Source organism: Anguilla anguilla, chromosome 14 (genome assembly GCF_013347855.1).
Source record: "Anguilla anguilla isolate fAngAng1 chromosome 14, fAngAng1.pri, whole genome shotgun sequence".
Taxonomy (NCBI): domain Eukaryota; kingdom Metazoa; phylum Chordata; class Actinopteri; order Anguilliformes; family Anguillidae; genus Anguilla; species Anguilla anguilla.
In genome coordinates, this window is record NC_049214.1 from 34699045 (window position 1) to 34717321 (window position 18277).

Consider the following 18277-nt stretch of genomic DNA (forward strand, 5'->3'; position numbering starts at 1 on the left):
CGTCTGTGTCTGCGTGCGTGTGAATGTCTACACTGCAGACCACAATAGAACCTGAATACAACTCAAATACCATATACCCTTAACCGTGTCCGTCAAACATTTCACTGCAAAACCATCCTTTCAACCCCTTTCTTCTGTTAAAACTAGATGCATTTCTGACCTTTGAACAGCTTTCAGCCAACCTCTTTATCATTTTTTGGCCGCTTGGCTAAAGACAACACCAGGCCTTACAGCATGAAACAAGATATCTGAATTCGCTAATACTGAGTAATGAAGCATGGCCCAGGCACTGAAAGCAATATGTTCTTGACCAGTCAAGAGATAAATCTTTCTTTTCTTCTCTGCTCTGTATCATGTTTCATGCTTTAAAATAGCATCAAGAGAATAACATCTTTTAGAACTTTTTTTTTTTTTGTTTTGGTTCTGGAGTGCTCTAAGGGAGATACTCAGCATTAAAGATTTTAATTGTACAAGCCCACAACCATTGAGTTACAAAACCCAGTTATCTAATAATTCTAATACAATGCCACACTAGACTGTCTGTCTATATTGCAGAAATGTCCAGTTCCATTCCTGGATGGATAATCTGCACCCAGGTTCTCTTTTCCACCAAAAAACCTGGAGCAATGAGCTGATTAGCCGTACATACCAACGCCAGTTCACTTTAAGATTAGACTACATTCAAACATTTCACATACAGTATGGGCACAATAACACTGTACCCATGCCATTCACTGGCCTTGCTGGGCTAACTATATAATTAAAATGGAGAAGTTGAAGTGAAATCCAGAAACGAACATGGCCCGCTTTGCCAAACCTGGCTATGTGGGAATGGGAGCTTGGAGTACATTTTGAGGTTAAATTAAGACATCTATAATGAACCAAACCAACAGCATGTGTTGCATGGTTTAATTCTACCATTTTGCTAATAGCACCCTTTTTAAACTTTTTCATTGTGTTGTTGGTGAGGGCTGACTCCTCCTCAGCAAGCATGCTGATGTATGGTTGACCCTTTGTCATGCAATTCCACAGGGGTGGAAAATCCAGGGGTCAGAAAGTAAAAATCCTTTTTTGTTAAGAACTTTTACTTTCTTTAAACCTGAATTTTTCTCTTCTGCAACTGTTAAACTATAGACCTATAGGTCTGGCTGAATATTGGCTTTCATCTTGAAGTCAGCTTAGAAACAGCAGAGACCCATGAAACTGGGTGAGATGAGGAAGTTGCAGCTGGAAGAGTACCGTCGGGCCACTAGGGAGCACTGTTCTCTCTGGACCAAATTTAAATCCAACGTCCCAAAAGAGTGATGGGCGCCTCCGAGCTGTAGAAGGAGCTAACCTTTGGACGAAACATTAAACCAAGGTCCTGATTCACTATTGCCTTGTTCCCATGGCACTTTTCAAAATGGTAGCGGTGGCAACCACAGAGTCCTGGTCATTTCCCGCCAAATTCTCTCTCCATATCTGCCCACCAGATAAATGGCCATATCTGCCCACCAGATAAACACTCTAGTGTTTCTTTTGCGCCTCTACATCATGAAACCTATGCACTTGTTGTACGTCGCTCTGGATAAGAGCGTCTGCTAAATGCCTATAATGTAATGTAATGAGTAATTGGGTTACAGTTTATGTGCAGGTGCAATTGTTGCAAAGACTTGGAGATGCGACACGTTTTGCTCTCTGAAAACGGCATGCACATCGTTTCTGCCCTGCAGCAGAGCCATTTACAGTGGCAGTTTTATTTCTCTGCTCTTGCTAGCATTGGCACGCTGCCCCACACAACGTTTGCCAAAGGCACTGTCCCTGCCTGCCATATCTCTGTACCGATCTCAGGAAAAGGAGCACTTTGTCGGGAATCAGGCACCTGTCCCTACCTGCACGACTCTGGCTGGCTGTCGCTCAGCTCCCTTTCCCGCTTCAGGTGGGGGTGGGGGGGGGGGGGAGAGTGCCCACGAGGGAAACAATTACCCGTGTGAAAGGACGGACGAGCCAAACTTAAGTGCCTTCTCCAGCTTTTAATCCGTCTCCAGTGGCACTCGGTATTCTTTTTCTCATGCGATTTTTCAGCATAAATATTTTTCTCTCTTAATGTGGGACCAGGCTGTTGCAAGGACCAAGGCCATATGCACATGCCTGCTTAGTAGCTATTGTAAGTTCAGCCAACAAAATAAATATATCCCGAATTTTGATTCAGTTTTTCCATTGTAATGTAATATTTTTTCCCTAAATATTGCCCTCTTGCAAGAGTAGTCACTTTCTTTTCGTTGCATGTGAAATAAACTGAGAATGTTTACACCAAAGATTTATTTTTTCTTCATTCACAGATCTCTTATACATTGTAGTATATACTGTACCTGCTTTTGGATGTCCCGTTGCATGCTGTACCATGATTCTAAAGCACTGCAGTCGGTTCATTTTGGCACATTGATGGTGAACAAATGTCTTTATGACTCAGGTCAACTAGAATTCCTTTATCATTATATTAAATTATTAAACTTACTTTTATTATTGTTTTCACAGTTTGACACATTTGGCAATTGCTAATACAAACTCTCCAAACTGCAGTTCTTAAGAGAAAGCATAGCAATTGTGTTGACTTGCAAGTCAAAGACCAAAGTTGATTGAATACAGTCCACACCCTGGTGTCTCAGCCCCCAAATTAAATTACTGTTCCCTACCTGTTAGCCAAAAAGGTGCTTTTGCATGCCATGAGATCCAGACCATGGCCATTTCTGAAACCAAATAGCAGTTCTTGTCCTGATATATAGCGAGACGTACTGTACTTTATTGAAGGCCATGGGGTAATTTGTCCTCATGTATTTAAACCCATCCTAGTTACTTGGGAGCAGCCACGGCGCAGCGCCCGGGTCCAGCTCCAGCTGTCAGGCCAGTGCCTTGGTCAAGTGCAATGGCAGGAGTGCAGTATAGCTGACCTCACATGCGTGTCTTTTGGTGCTAACCACTGCACCACCATATGGCTGTTTTGTAGACAATAATTATGGTTGTTTTAATTTATCCCCCTGAGATCTAGAATAAAATGTTTTAGTAATGGAATGTTTTGACATAAAACCAATTTTTGGCAAAAACATATTCCAGTGAAAATATAATGTAACAATTGAAACCATTCAATAATAATATTATTTTATTTTTATTGAATGTCCCTTGTAGTGCACATTTCAGCATAGTAGAATATATGGCTCTTGAGGTTAAGACCAGAGCCTCATGTCCCCTGCAGAGGACAAAAAGGAATTATGGGGTTTTAGGAGAATATATCATAGACTCTTTTACACCCTGTGGTACTGAGCTGTTTTCTTAACATTTACGAGGCCTTCAATCCCTGCTCCCGGCTTACACATTAATCTACATTATGTCCTTCATGGAAGCTGACAATCTTATACGCGTGTTTTGGCAGTCAGCACACGCATAAAAAAAATCCCCTTGTGGAATTCTGAGAAAAAGGGGTGTGCCATTTTCGAGAAACTTTCTTTCCTTTTGCCAGGTACGCTAACTGCCTGCCTGTTCACCCCTGCTCTACTGTGAGCCGGGTTCTCACTGTGGTTGCAGTACACTGTGCAACAGTTGCTTTGCTTAATTTAAGTGCTGCGAATGTCAATGCAAAAGTGCATTATGTACAGTAATTTAATTTAATTTTATTCTTGTGCATATCATTACTGGCCTCAGCCCCTTCCCGTGATGGAGTCCCAGTGCCACATTTGGGAGATACTGATTCTCCCAAAGCCGAGGACCAGGAACTCAACAAGTCTTCTGATTATTTATTACTAAGTTTTCCAGAAACAGACCCGTTTTGTAGCAGAGCTGTTCTCAGCACCGTAACTAAGTCTAAGGCTTGCAGGCAAAATTCTTCATCATGCAGAAATATTAGTACAGCCATGAACATACTTGTTCTGACGACAAAATTGGTTGGCGGGTGGGTGGGTGGTTCATTCTGTTATGGATGGGTATGAATGGGTCCCACAGTCGGGTGTCGAATCTGGACAGTGCCGGTGCTGACTGTGGCCAGCAGCCCCATAGGGGGTGCTAGTGTCACCCAGGGTTTTGGAAGGACTCAATTAAATTGCCTCTGCTAAATGACCAAATTGTAAATTGTAAAGGGAGCGTGATTACAGCGTTTAGTTTACCTCAGATAACTGTGACCGTTAGGCACAGACGAGCCGGGCAGGACCAAGTGAAGCTCCTGGCACAGTGACAGCACTATTGGGAAATCTGTTCACCGAGGGCCATGAATATATGATCTACTTGTTACACAAAGCAAATAAAGGAACTCGCACCATGACTGGAAACTTTTGTGGACACACAGGTGAACAAGGCCCCCCACAAGATTTTCCCCAACAATTAATTCAACTGCACTTATGTTATGAAAGACAATGTAGATGCAATTAGATTTTTTGATAAAAGAACACACCTCCACAGCAAATATTCAGTTGAGCATGACCTCTGACCATTAGCTATTATGCAAAACTAAAAATAAAAAAACAGGTCTCATTTGAGAGACCGTGTATACAGGTATATTAACTCCCATATTTCATGCCATATGTAAACAGCTTTGACCGTAACCTGAAATAAGGACTATTATCCAATAGACTGTGTGCATGTGGTCAGTGATATAGCTAATTAATATGCTGTTCAGTCATATTTTGATAATGTGCTGAATAGACTTGTACACACGTGGGTATGTGCAATGTACACCCACATGCTTTCTGAATGAATTAAGTGCCTTGCTTGTGTGTTCACCAGCAGCCAAAATCCAACCCAGGGCTTAAGCATACAGTCTCTTGCTTTACAGCAGCATGCACATTATTCTACCCCTCAAGTTCATGTGAAATGCATATTTGCACATAAATGCATATTTGGCCTCAAAGGTCCCTTATTAAACTATTTTTTCGGCAATTGAATATTATTCCACAAAGTCTACAAAACACATTGATGTTTTTAAGGGACAAAATATTCCAATACTTTAAATATTAAAATAAAATAAAAAGTATAAATCCAGTGAGTCTCTCACCCTTCAAGATGAACAGATCATTTTTGCTGGGAATTGCATGGTTTTGTGCTCTGCATTGATTGGCTGGGAATTACACGAGATCTCCTCCCATCTCCTGCCTACACCCACGGTCCACAAACCTGGCAGCCGTTCATCATATATGTTTGAACCAGAGTCGATTCTTGCGGATTCTTGAGGAAATTCAGGAGCCAGTTCAAGGGTCCTGCAGGAACTGTCCAGATGGTAAGTTTTTTATAGGTTACCTATCCCATACCAAGCTACTGAGCTAGAGCACTGTAAAGCGCCTTGACAGCTGATGCCCATACTCTTACTATTGTAGCTGATGATACTTGTAGCTGCAAAGATTCAAAATGCCCTGACACAGCACATTTAGCGTGGTCAGTTTTGCTTTGGTATATGTTTGAAATTTCACTTTCTCGTTCATTCGTAATTGTACTCTATGGCTGTAGATGCTAAATCACAAAAAGGTTGGCTTTACTTTTTCCTTAGAAGAAGTGGATCAACCGTAGGTTTATGCAAATGACTTGGGTGAAAATGATTGGCTGTTTTCACAGGAGCCCAGTTGTGAAGTAGAAACTGGGGCCAATTTTAAACAAACTGTCTAGCCTATTTTTTTCTTATGCAACAACAACAAAAAATGTAAGGTTCAACAGAGCTCATATTTTACCAGCACATAATTATCATGCCATACTGGACAATCAGTGCTACTAGAAACTAGATAAACTCAGGTTTCTAAGATATGGGACCTTATCAGGATTGACTATCAGTACCTGGTACTGATAGTCGATCCAGCTGTTGATCCAGCTATGGGAATTCCCCAAGAGTGAAATCCCCTGTGGATAATGGGAAAGTTATGGAGCCCTGGACGCTGTATATTGTATTTAATTATTAACTTGTCAATGTTATAAAAGAAACCATTTCTGCTGTCACACTTGGAACAGTGTGATTTGCATGCTATTGGCATGAAAATGAAATAATAATGGCTATATTATGGCTGAAATGACTGGACATTATTATCCTGTTATTAAATATTATATATGGCCGTATAATACTTTTAATGACTGTAACTTGTACTTTCTTGTGCCTTCTCAGGGAAAAAGCCTTTTAATGATTTCTGACTCATTTTCCCACTTGGCTGGACATGTCGAAAAAAGAAGCTGTTGATCCACCCCAGTCTGACCATCTTTCAGCAAAGTATCAAATAGCTTAATCTAACTTCTTTATAACACAGTTTATCTAACAGCTCTCAAAGCCTAAGGGGAATTTTGCAGTACTGTGGGAACATCCAGAGATAAGAAGCTAAGCCACAATCAAACTGAGCCATAAACAAACTTATGTTTTTGGGAAATGGGTATAAAAAGAATGTGCCACCCTTCACAGGACCATTAGGGCAGAGATAAAAATGGAAGTGTCAAAAGTTTCAAAACAGCTTCAAAAAAAAATGAAAGTTTGCTGTGAACATATGCATCAGGTCCCACCATGGACAAAGTGGGTGATGATGTAATCTTCATGGAACTTGAAACCACTTTCTTCTCAAGTTTAAAACCCAGAGTCTGGTGTTTGTGATGTCAATGGAGAAATTACTATTCAGAGGTGTAGTATAGAGCACCATACAAGCTCAGTAATGTTACTGTAAGCATCAATTTCGCTAGGAGAGACACTGCCACCTGCTGGGCAGTAGCAGGAATTGTGATGTATTGTGGGCAATAGTATGTGTTGAAACAACAAAAATACTTATGCTGAATAATGAAGAGAGCAATTTACCAAAACCATAAACTGTTTTACTGTGGAAAATCTCTGATCCGCTATCAAAAGATAAATCCATTTATGCACCTTGCAGTACCATTCCTGGGGTCAGTGATAAGATTGCCATATCTCTAGTTAGGAAAATCCCATAGATTCCTGTGTGGTTGATTGTCCTATTCACGATAACTACATTTTCTGGCCCACAATATCAGCCTTTACTGTTGTAATGAGTTTTCTTCCAGGGTTAGGGTTAGGGTTAGGGTTGGGAAAATGGTAATAGTTAATGCTGAGGCTAAATTAGGGTTGTGCCTAGAAGTTTGGGAAAGATGAGTATTAGGGTAAGTTTGTGATTTGGATGACCAATTGTTTTTTCACTATTTATTTGCTGGAAACCATTGAAAGAAGAGAAACTGTTATTAAGAAATATGAAACTTTTATATGTTGGGAAACATTATTTGGTGGCATTTTACTGCTGTTTTTGGTGTCAGTGATCTCTTATCTGAGATATTTGATTTCTTGTAACAAATATTGTTAATATTGAATATCATTATACACACACACACACACACACACGGACACAGTGAGAGAGCACAGTTACAAACTTAAAAATCCCACACATGTTATGTTACCATGAAACCTGACCGCAACTGTAGATCTGACATACTAAAATAGCACGCACATTTACTCACACATTAATTTTCCTCTCCTTGTGGTTACTCTGGCCTCAGGCTCCTTACTGTCTTCAAGCTACAGATATCAGGCTACAGCAGTCCATTTACAGGGTCATTTATAATACAGTGTTCAAAGCCAGTACACGGCTCAGCTATTGACAGTGGGAAGCAAGGCAATTCAATGGGTACAAGTCCCAGAAAAAACCAGCAACTGCTTAAAATATGTCTTCTGGACTTAAATATGCTCTTGGGTAACTAATACACTCATGTAAGCTTCCGACAAAGTACACTCACACACACACACACACATGCATTCGCAAACCCAGAAAACAGATGCAGACCCAAACATACACACACACACACCTGTTCAAGAGGAAGAGCCAGTCAGGTTTTCGACGACACATATCTGAAGAATACTGAACCTGTCTCAGCGCACGTAACACAGAAGGGCAGCATATTTTCAGCATGGTTCTGATGATGGAATCTCTGTGTGGACTCACAGTACTCCTGCAGCTGCGCTCAGTCTCTTTCTTAACCTGAACCCTATCCCTAGCCAAACCTCAAGTTGAACCCGAAAACTTAATTCAAGCTCTTCTTAGAGAAATTCTCTTAATATCTGATTTGCAAATTAAAATGGATTAAAAACAACAGAAACATAAATTCAATAAAATAAATTCAAAGAATTGAGTTTGAAGTAATTTATTTTGGAAAAAAAAAGTATTTCACCAAAAAAATATGCAAATACATATGGCTATAGTGTTACATCTCATCCAAAATCAAAGAGTAACCCTTGTTCTTACCTTTTCCCAATCTCATGAACACAACCCTGATCTTGACTCAGTCCTAAGACATACCTTTTTCCTAACATCAAGCCTAACCCTAATTATAGACCCAGAAATCATCTCAAATAGGGCATTTTTATATTAACAGGAATTAAAAATAATGTAATCAATATCGAGTCAATTAACAAAACACTTAAGTCATCAACGTAACAAAATGATTGCACTGATAAAATAACACAACTTTCTAACAGCTCAGGATAGGCCCCTAGCTTTCATTATCAGTAGTGTTGTGGGGAGTTTTTTTTTTCCATCCAAACTTGATCGCGAGAGTTTGAATGGATTATTAAGAGCCTGAGCCTGAGCATTCAGAGTCTGAAAGGTAAACTGCAGTGTACCTCGAGTACATGGTCACCTGTGTTCATTAAGGCTTGTGATTAATATAATTACAGAATTATGGCAAATGCAATTATAGGCTTGATGGACCTGTAATATCTCCTAGACTCCGGGACCACAGTTGCAGTCACACTCTAATTGACGGCACGTAAACGTACATCTCCACACGGCAACGTGTGGATTTATTATTATTTTTTGTACAGAGAACAAAAAAGCACATATATGAAATGAGAGGGCTCCACTTTTGTCTAGGCTCAGAGTTTTGTTGCGAGGACTGTCCGAATCATCTCATGCCCTTGTTTACCAAACTCATGCTTCGGACCTTTGGTGTGCATTCTCTCAAACTCCTCTGTGATCTCCAGCGGCGTTCTGTTCTTCGTCTCCGGAACGTTCAGCCACACAAACACTCCGGTGAAGGAACAGAAGCCGAGGAAGATGAGGAAACTGTAGGGGCCCATTCCATCCTGCGCACACAAGAGAGAATCTGCTATGAGCTATATGAACTGTGGGGGAACTATGTTACATGCAGAAAAGCTAAATGTTCATGGGGGATTCACATTTTAAACAGGAGCATAAAGACTTCACTTTACACAGCAAAATTATTAATTAATCAGTTGACAGCTTTAAACCAGTGTGGAATCGTATAAAAACAAAACTGAATTAACACTGAAGAACTGTAGGACCAAAGACGATGGAGTCTTCTGAACTTCAAATTAGGGGGGCTGGAAATGTGTCTCAAACCAGTGAGCCTCTTTAATGAGAGAAAAAAGGTTGTTATAAATAAGGGCCATGCTTCTCCACCTGATTTTATTTTTATTTGGTTAGAGATTTTGCTGCACGTTTTACTATGTGTTCGACTGAACTTCCTGCTGAACATTTTACTCTAAATTCTACTTAACATATTACAGCAAATTCTAGCGCACGTTCTACTACACATTGAACTACAAATTTTACTGCATGGGGTGGGAGGGTGGGGTCTGATTTAAAGGTGCAGTCTGTGTGGAAATGGAGGCAGTTTTACTTACCACCACCAGGGGAAAGAGCATCCCAATGAGAAACAGGCCTGTCCAGTTGATGCAGCAGGCAATGGTGAACGCGGCTGCTTTGGACGACTGCATGAAGATTTCCCCGGGTAAGGAGGCCGTTATTCCAGCTACAACACAGCAGATGTTCGAGTCACTACAATGTGCATCACTTTAAAGGGGTCTTGTGCCCTGGTCGCGTATTACAGCAGGGTCCCTGCTGGTTTCTGTCTGCATCCTTAAAAACAGCGACCGATTCATACCCAGTCAACTGTATAATTCACTGTTTTAATTGATCAATTAAGTACTGAGAAAGAACAAAAGCCAGCAGTCTGTGGCTCTGCAGGACCAGGGTTGGAGACCCCTGCTTTAGACTACTGTCTGGGGGGGGGTTGGGCTTGGGGTTAGGGTTGGGGTTGGGGTTAGGGTTGGGGTTAGGGTTCCACAATAGGAAACTGTGGTTGTTCAGAACTCCAAGATATGTTACATCAAAATCACCCAAAATGCTGGAAAGGGACACCACAGGGGACATTCAATAAAAATAAAAATTATTGAAAAGATTGACATTGCAACATGTTTACATTACGTTACATTTTTAATGTATTTTTTATTTAAATACTTAAACTTTTTTTTCTGTTGGGTAAAAATTAAACACACATCCTGGCTCAGCTAGGCTTGTGAAAGGCCTTTCTGTCTCAAATCTTTATTATTTTTTCCCACTTTGTATACCTGGTCCACTTGAAAAGAAGAAGATGAAGGTGAAGACCAGCACCATGCTGCAGTATGGCATCCAAGTGACCTGTCCCTGAGAAATATCAAGATCATTACATTGATTTTTATAACACAAGAATGCTTCTGATAAAATGCCTACTTAAACTGTACAGACTACTGCACAAATCATCCATAAATTGATTGCTCTTCCTAATTACATTTCAACCAGATCGGTTTGGGAGAAAAAGCTGAAAAACCTTTATTTTAGAAAATGTGTAAACTGTGCTCCTCAAAATCCCTCACAAAAATGTAATAATTACCTTTGGTGCACAAACACACTGAATAGCAGGCCATCAGAAAGATAACTGCTGAACGTCATATAAAAAAGGACTAACAAAAATAACTATAGCCAGGCAAATTGTATTTGAGTCCATTTATCTGAGCATTAAACAAATAAAACATTTCACCTCAACCATTCGGGACAGATGAGTCCATATACAAGTGCCACTCTCATAAAAAGACTGTATTATATTAAATAGTGTGAGAGATCAATATGTAGGGCAACGTTTGCTTTACAGCAGTTTTGAATATGACCAACATGCCAACATTCTACCTGCATAAAAGTTTTGCCACATGGTTCTCAAACATACATACTCATTACTCAAGGTAATGTGCTGCACATTGACCCTTGGGATATGAGTTTTACAAGAGCCCCCATGATGGTAAGTATCCAGTTACAGTCTTATTACCTGCAGGTTGAGGGTCACCGTGAGAAGCACTAAGATGGTGGACATGGCCATGTAACCTCTGAAGAACAGAATCCTCTTCCCTGTGTTCTCGATCACAGCAAACTGGTCAACAACAAAGGATCAGCCATACATCTGCGGTCTACAGACAGGAATCAACCATTGTGGTCTACAGATGGGGATGTTCCAAACAAGTTCAGTCTACAGCCAGGGATCAGCCACACATGTTTAGTTTACAGACAGGAATGGGCCAAATATGTGAAGTCTACAGACAGGGATGGGCTAAATATGTGCAGTCTATAGACAGGGATGAAATGACGAGAAAAAATAGATCTGTTCAGGGTCAATGGTCATGATGTCATGATGTGTAGTTTATATTTGCGAGTTATGTTTTGTGTTTGTGTCTTTATATATACTGAAATACATTTTGAAACTCACACATGCCAAGGAAGTTGTGACCTCACAAAGGCCGGTTCCCAAAGCAGCATAGTGCACCTGGTCTGGACGTATCCCTGCAGCGACAAACACTTCCAGAGAATAGAGATACACCTGCAGAAACAGCGGGAACATAATATAGATACACCTGCCGGAACAGTGGGAACAGAATGGAGATACACCTGCAGAAAGAGAGGGAACCAAATTGAGATACACCTGCAGGAACAACGAGCACAGGATAGAGGTACACCTGCAGGAACAGTGGGAAGAGCATTTGTTCTAATATGCCCCGGGGAGCTCCTCTCAAACCTTTTAGCTCATAGTGAATATGAGCTAAAGGATACGGAAAAGGCAGGAGAAAACTCTTCCTAGATCAGAACTCATGCAGAAAGAAACACTATGAATGCAGAGCCTGATCTAGGATTAGTTTGGCCTTTTAGCTGGCTGAGGTGGGAATAGGATTAGTTTAGCCTTTCAGCTCAAAGTGGATAAGGCGGGGATATGAATTACTGCATTGATGCCGCAGAGCTGCAAGGTGACAAAGGTGGCGAGGAGGGTGAGGAGCTGCCAGCGCTCGGCCCGCCTGAAGACCAACTCCATCACGCTGAGGGAGCGCCCGCCCCGAAGAGCCACGTTCTCCTTCAGCATGTCCTCGATCTCCGAGTCGTAGCTTCTGCTCCCCCACAGCCACTGCATGGCTAATGGAGACACACACAGATAAACTCAGATAAACTCAGATAAACTCACTCTTTTTATTTCGTTTTACGCGGCAAAACACTTATTTATTAATTAGACATGGTTTTAAAGAGTACATAAAGACCATTCGGGTGGAGGGCCAAGGTGGGATAAATGGAGGTGGGCTCTGAGTGAAATTTACTGTATAAATATTGTAAGCAACAAAGTGAAAACAGCTAATTTAGTAGGTATTATTGGTCACTGAAGGTAACGGTAGACTGAAAACCAGTCAACAAATAAACGCTTGCATGTTCATAATGCAATTCATTTCTAAATATCTAATTGAATCTGGACATTTCGGGGGCTACTGTGGAGCCTCACCTCTCTCACACCCCTGCCGGTCCCCCTTGTCCAGGAGGAGATAACGGGGGGACTCTGGGAAGAAGGGGAGGGCGAGGAGCTGGATGGCAGCAGTCAGTCCACTGAAGGCCAGGAGCCAAGGCCACCTTTCCTTCGTCCCCAACAGCTCCCTGTGGGAGTCGGTCAGTTACACTGATACAGGTAAAGTAATATTTCTCTAAGCTCTCCTTCCCCCAAAATCAAATGAATCTCATTTTGACAATGAATAACTTTAATATGGCCAATTTTTTTTCATTGTAACTTTCTTTAACCTGATGCAACATTGAATTTGGCACTGATATCCTGGTCAGGGTCACGGGGAGTTCTGGAGCCTATCCCAGCTTGCATTGGGCAAGAGCCAGGAATACTGTACATCCTGGACAGGTCACCAATCTATCACAGGTGCACATACTCCATTCACACACACACTCTCATTCACTCACATTTACTCATCCCTACGGCCAATTTAGAATTGCTAATTGGCCTACCTGCATATCTTTGGACTGTGGGAAGACACAAACTCCACACAGAAAGACTCATACCGAGATTTTGAGATTTGAACCCACGTCCTTCTTGCTACGAGGCGACAGTGTTACCCACAGCACCACCATGCTGCCACGGTTAACAATCCTAATCTCAAAAATTGCCATGGGATTTTTAAAGACCATAGCAGATCAGAGCCTTTGTTTAACATCTGGTGTGATAGATAGTCCTTTCCACACCTTACTGTGCACATCTATGAGCCTGGTCTGAAAGGGCAGTGCTACCATATCCTTTATTTACCAGTGGTGTCCAATCATGAGGGCTGAGAGTATGCAGGTTTTCATTCCAACCAATCACTTCACCTTCTGATGTCATGAATTAGTTCCCTCCTCTGTATTTGAAGGTGTGGTAGTTAGTGAAATCAGTAGGAGTAGTGATTGGTTGGAATGAAAACATGCATACTCTCAGCCCTCCATGGCACATGATTGGACATCACTGCTATAAACCAATTTTAATGACAGAAAGAAGCCAGCACACTCAGTCGCAACGCCATTAAAGAAAATTGACCTCAATCCCAAGAGCTGACCGAAGAACTTCCCCATGGAAACGAAGCTGGAGACGGTCACGCCCACCATCCCGCGCAGCCTCCGGGGGGAGCACTCCGTTATGTAAATGGTGTGAGCGGTGAGACTCACGCCTGGGGTGTCACACAGGGAGACAACGGACACTTAACCCATCTGATCAGTGTGCGACACTGCACCACACTCAATAATAATAATAATAATAATCAATAATACAAATTATTACTGCAAGTGAAATTTTAATATTTTAATCTAAAGGTACAACATTTAAAACTCCAGTCAATCATCAGCCCATGAGAATCTGCAGTAATGCAAAATAACTTTGCATTTCAGTGGTTCATGCAGATTCAAGTCACCAAGTAAAAACTTTACCAGGTAACATTTGAACAGCATTAGTACTGATACTAAGACTAAATGCTAATGCTGATAGTAATATTAATAGTAACACTATTAATTCAGGAAAGAATATCTCATTTGTGTATATCCATTTATGTACAGTATGTATCCCTACAGCCTATATGGCAGAGTACAGTGTATTGTCAGCCACTGGATGTCACATCCTTGGCAAGAGCGATGGGTGATTGACATTTGACATAAAATGGGAAAATTCAGATAAAAAATGTGTGCTTATTCTTCTTCTTCTTCTTCTTTTTCTTCTTCTTCTTATAATAATAAGAATTAATTCATAATAATTTTTCAAGCTTACCTGCATTAATTCCATACAGGAATCTGCCAGCAATAATCATTTCAAAAGACATTGCCCTTTCGCTCGTCAGCATCATCACCGCACTGGCGATGGCCACTATGTTGTTCATCAAGAGGCACCTCTTTCTGGAGGAAAGAGGGAGGGACTTGTTTCAAAAATAAACATTGTTATAACGGTTATATCCATTGACAGCGCATCTGAACAAGGTCATCAACAGCAGAATAGAGTAGTAAATGAAACCAATGTGTTTGAGCAATGCGTATGGCTCTAAGCAGCTGTGCCTATGTGATCAGGCTCCAGCAAATGCCACTCTAACCCCGACAAGCCAGTGACAGACAGACATGTCTGTCTCTAGTTATACTTCACTCTTGCACTGTGCACGTCCGTGTATTTGTTGTAAAAATGTTCTGAATCATGGAAAGGCGCTATGTAACCCGAAAGCATACCTTCCACAAATAAGGACCAGTTGTCCCGCACACAGTGCCCCTACCAGGCCTCCAATGCAGAAGATGGAAACGATGAAGGACCAGATGAGGGTAATGCCCCAGGGCTCCAGGAAAAGGTCATACCGCTGTATGCAGGTCCGGTTAACCAGCTCCTTAATGAACTGTCAGTCAAACCAGGGATGAACTTCCGTTAATGTCATCATCTTCTCATTATATTTATACATTTTTCACAATGTATTTTGGAAATAATGACCAAAAGCCAGAAGGCACAATGCAAATGTTCCATGACTCTGTTTCTTCAATGGGGAAAGGGGGGGGGGATAAAGTATTTGTAATCAGTTAGTGGTGATTATACAGCAGGCCTTCATGAATTCCATTATGGGTGGAGCTATAGCTACCATGGTCTATCAATCAATGGCTCCTATATGTGACTTGCATGCCTCTGCTCTCCAAAGACTATCATTAGCCCAGATCAGTGGACCACTGATAATGCAACAGTTCCATTATATTTTGGGGGGTTTTCACATCAGGGGGAAGACCTGGTGAGAGATGACTCAGCAGATTTGGCCAACTATAAAAGAGTAAATGATTGTCCTGAAGAAGCTCGGGACTCATCCAAACTGATGCATATGTGCAGAGCACCCTCACGATTAAAATGGAAACAGACAGTCTCTTGATGTTAACCGGCTAAGTCATTTACGTAATGCCGTGATCTGATTCACTGAGAAATGCAGTTGGTGACTGGTGAATGATTACACTAATCATTCTATCGGGTCAACCGATTATTCTAACGTAGATTGTGAATAAGTTACCACGATGATAATGTTCTGTTTTAACAAAGTGAATTTTAAGATGTTTCCAATTCAGCTGAGATAAGGAAGCGACTACCCTTTGCTTTTAGATCTGCAGAAAACAGTTTCCTAATGTATTTTAGCTAATAAAAAGATTACAGGTGCAAATCATCTTCCAAGAGCTCCTATGACTGTTTCAATAAGCTTATTACAAACATGCACATTTGTGAAAAGAAAATGTTTTGAATACATTATTTATTATATGATTGTATCTAATGTATATAACTATTCCAGGTGGATATTCTGCAGAATGCCCATGTATACTCTAGTAATTGTAGAGTTTTTTATGAATGAAAGAAACAAATTATACCAAGGTTTGTCTGCTAAGCAAACCTATGAAAAGTGAAGGAAATGTAATGTTAAGATTATTTTACCCCAAAATGCCCCCCAAAAAATTGATTGTAATTATTTGACTTTGACCTTTCACTAAAATACACATTCACAATAATTGTCTGCTACTTGAACAAGACAAGCTGCGCTAATTTAGCCAGGAAAATGGCAAGCATTGTTGTACGGCTGAATGGCCTGTTCTCGTCATTATGTCATGTTATGTTATGTAACCTTCCTCTGATCGTCTGAAATTTACTAATCGTAAGTACTAAACTAACTACAAAAAGGAAGTGTGATCCTCAAATCACAAAAAGTATTGGATAAATAACCTTAGAATATTATAAAGTTTTGTTATTCAAATAAAACAAATTGAATAGTGGATAGTCATTGTAGTTACATCTATCAGGAATGTTAGCTATGTTAAACATCTGCCATTTTAATACTTTCATTTGACATATATCCTCAATTATGGTTTTTATGAGGAAATGAAAACTATCAGGGGATATCACCAGAAAGTTTGTAAGCGGTATGCTTGTAACTAAACCTTCTGTGTCTTCTTTTGATAAAATTTGTTTGGAACCAAAAACATGTTCGAAGACATTACTTAAAATATTTTAATCAAACCCAAACAACATTCTTAGTAGACCGTCCCCCAAATGTACTTGAAATCTTTTTGTAGGCTGGAAAAGTAATCAGGGCTCTAGAGTGCTCCCATTATAGGAGCATTTGCTCCTGAAAATGTATGTGTGGTAACTGTAAATAAAATAATTTAGGAGCACATCTACTAATTGGTATGCATTAGTGTGCTCCTAAATGTTTTGCCTTAGGAGCACATTTGCTCCTTGGAAAAAATGTTCATGTAGAGCCCTGCATATGTATCAGAACTGACACATCAATTTATGTAGTCCACTTTGTGAAAACACATGCATCACAACAATAGTGAGCAATGTATACTTCTGACGAATTCTGTTTCAAGCTTCAAAACCTACATTCAGCATTCAACTCCAGAATCACATTCAAAGTGATTAGTATCCTATTCAAGTGGTGTGGCAGATGTTAGAATACCATCTCCTTATTTTTCTTGTGGATATGACATGAGTTCACATGTATACACAATATTACGGGCAAACTAAGTGAAGTGGCCTTCCCACAGATAGGCCTACTCACCAAAGATGGGGAGTTAAGAACAGATATATGAAAGCCATATTGGAATGTCCCTCCGATCCCTGTAGCCAGGATGGCAGCTATCAGCCGCGGACTCCCCACCTGCTCAGGAAAAACCGACACAGAAATCCCATAGAAAAACAGATAGACCAGGATTCACTCAACATGCGTTCTTAAACTTTAGTTCAAATTTAAATTCAGGTCTTAGGTTTTTTCCATCACAAACAGTTTGGTGAGTTCAGCAGTCACCAGAACGAACTTTCCAAACTGCTTGTGAAGAAATAAGAATTCTTCATATTATTTTTATTATTATTTTTAGTAACAAAGTTAAGGACAAATTTGATTTCATCCAAACCTTAAATCAAAGCTTACCATAAACAGCGCACATTTTAGATTTTTAATCTTATGGAGAACGATTAACGCAGCTTGCAGTAATTTATTTATATACATTGCTTTTTCCACTGGGAAATTGAGTCTTATTTAAAGGTTAGCCATACTGAAATTTCACATTCCAGAGTAAGCTACAATATCAGTATTTCCAATAAAAGATTTTACCAAAGATATTTTAAGAAACTTTAATTTTAAGAAACAAGAACAGCACATACCAAGAGAATCAGTGCGTTTACCATGGTGAATTCATGGATTGGCAGACCACGTCTGTCATGGTTCTTATTCCGTTAAAAAAGTTAGGGGGCAAACGTCACAGAGCTTCAGTATGAATACCTAACTCGTGTAAAGTTTAACTTTTCTTTGTCTCTTTCCCAGTAGATACATAGAGGGGTGAACAAATGAGTGCTTTTGCAACATTACGGGGTAAGGACCTGAACAGGGTGTGTATCCAAATAATTTAATATAAGTGTCTTATATGCACAATTAGCTATTTTTATTCCGTTCCATTTTTTCCTATGGCTTCAGTTAAAATATATTCTCTTGGAAAGCATGTTCTAAAAGCAACTAGTGCATTAGTTCCAGTTACAGAGAATATTATATATTATGTCAAACATACTTCCCTCTGTGAATTGCAGGTAATAAACGAACATGGTAAGAGAAGGCCAAATGGTTTTAATCTTACTTATATATTGCTGCAACATGTTTTTATGCAACCTTGAACTGCAC

At 40.3% G+C, this 18277-nt stretch overlaps 1 protein-coding gene across 1 annotated transcript; it reads right to left on the reverse strand.

Annotated features, from left to right (window-relative positions):
- Positions 1 to 8171: 8171 nt before the first annotated feature.
- Positions 8172 to 17820, reverse strand: slc2a11l (solute carrier family 2 member 11, like). The gene is made up of 12 exons (XM_035392146.1): positions 17767 to 17820; positions 17165 to 17263; positions 14817 to 14977; positions 14371 to 14495; positions 13651 to 13780; positions 12583 to 12731; positions 12037 to 12224; positions 11530 to 11640; positions 11095 to 11196; positions 10364 to 10439; positions 9638 to 9765; positions 8172 to 9076 (listed from the first exon to the last, which is right to left on the reverse strand). The coding sequence occupies exons 1-12, from the start codon at positions 17788 to 17790 to the stop codon at positions 8867 to 8869; spliced, it is 1503 nt and encodes a 500-aa protein (XP_035248037.1). The 5' UTR covers positions 17791 to 17820; the 3' UTR covers positions 8172 to 8866.
- Positions 17821 to 18277: the final 457 nt, after the last annotated feature.

Bases quoted from the DNA above. Each gene is read 5' to 3' on its own strand.
- slc2a11l (XM_035392146.1), bottom strand. From the start codon at position 17,790: ATGGTAAACGCACTGATTCTCTTG. The intron at 14,978-17,164 runs GTGAGTAGGCCT...TTTGACTGACAG, and splicing joins TTCTTAACTCCCCATCTTTG to TTCATTAAGGAGCTGGTTAA. The intron at 11,197-11,529 runs GTGAGTTTCAAA...GTTGTTGACCAG, and splicing joins TCACAACTTCCTTGGCATGT to TTTGCTGTGATCGAGAACAC.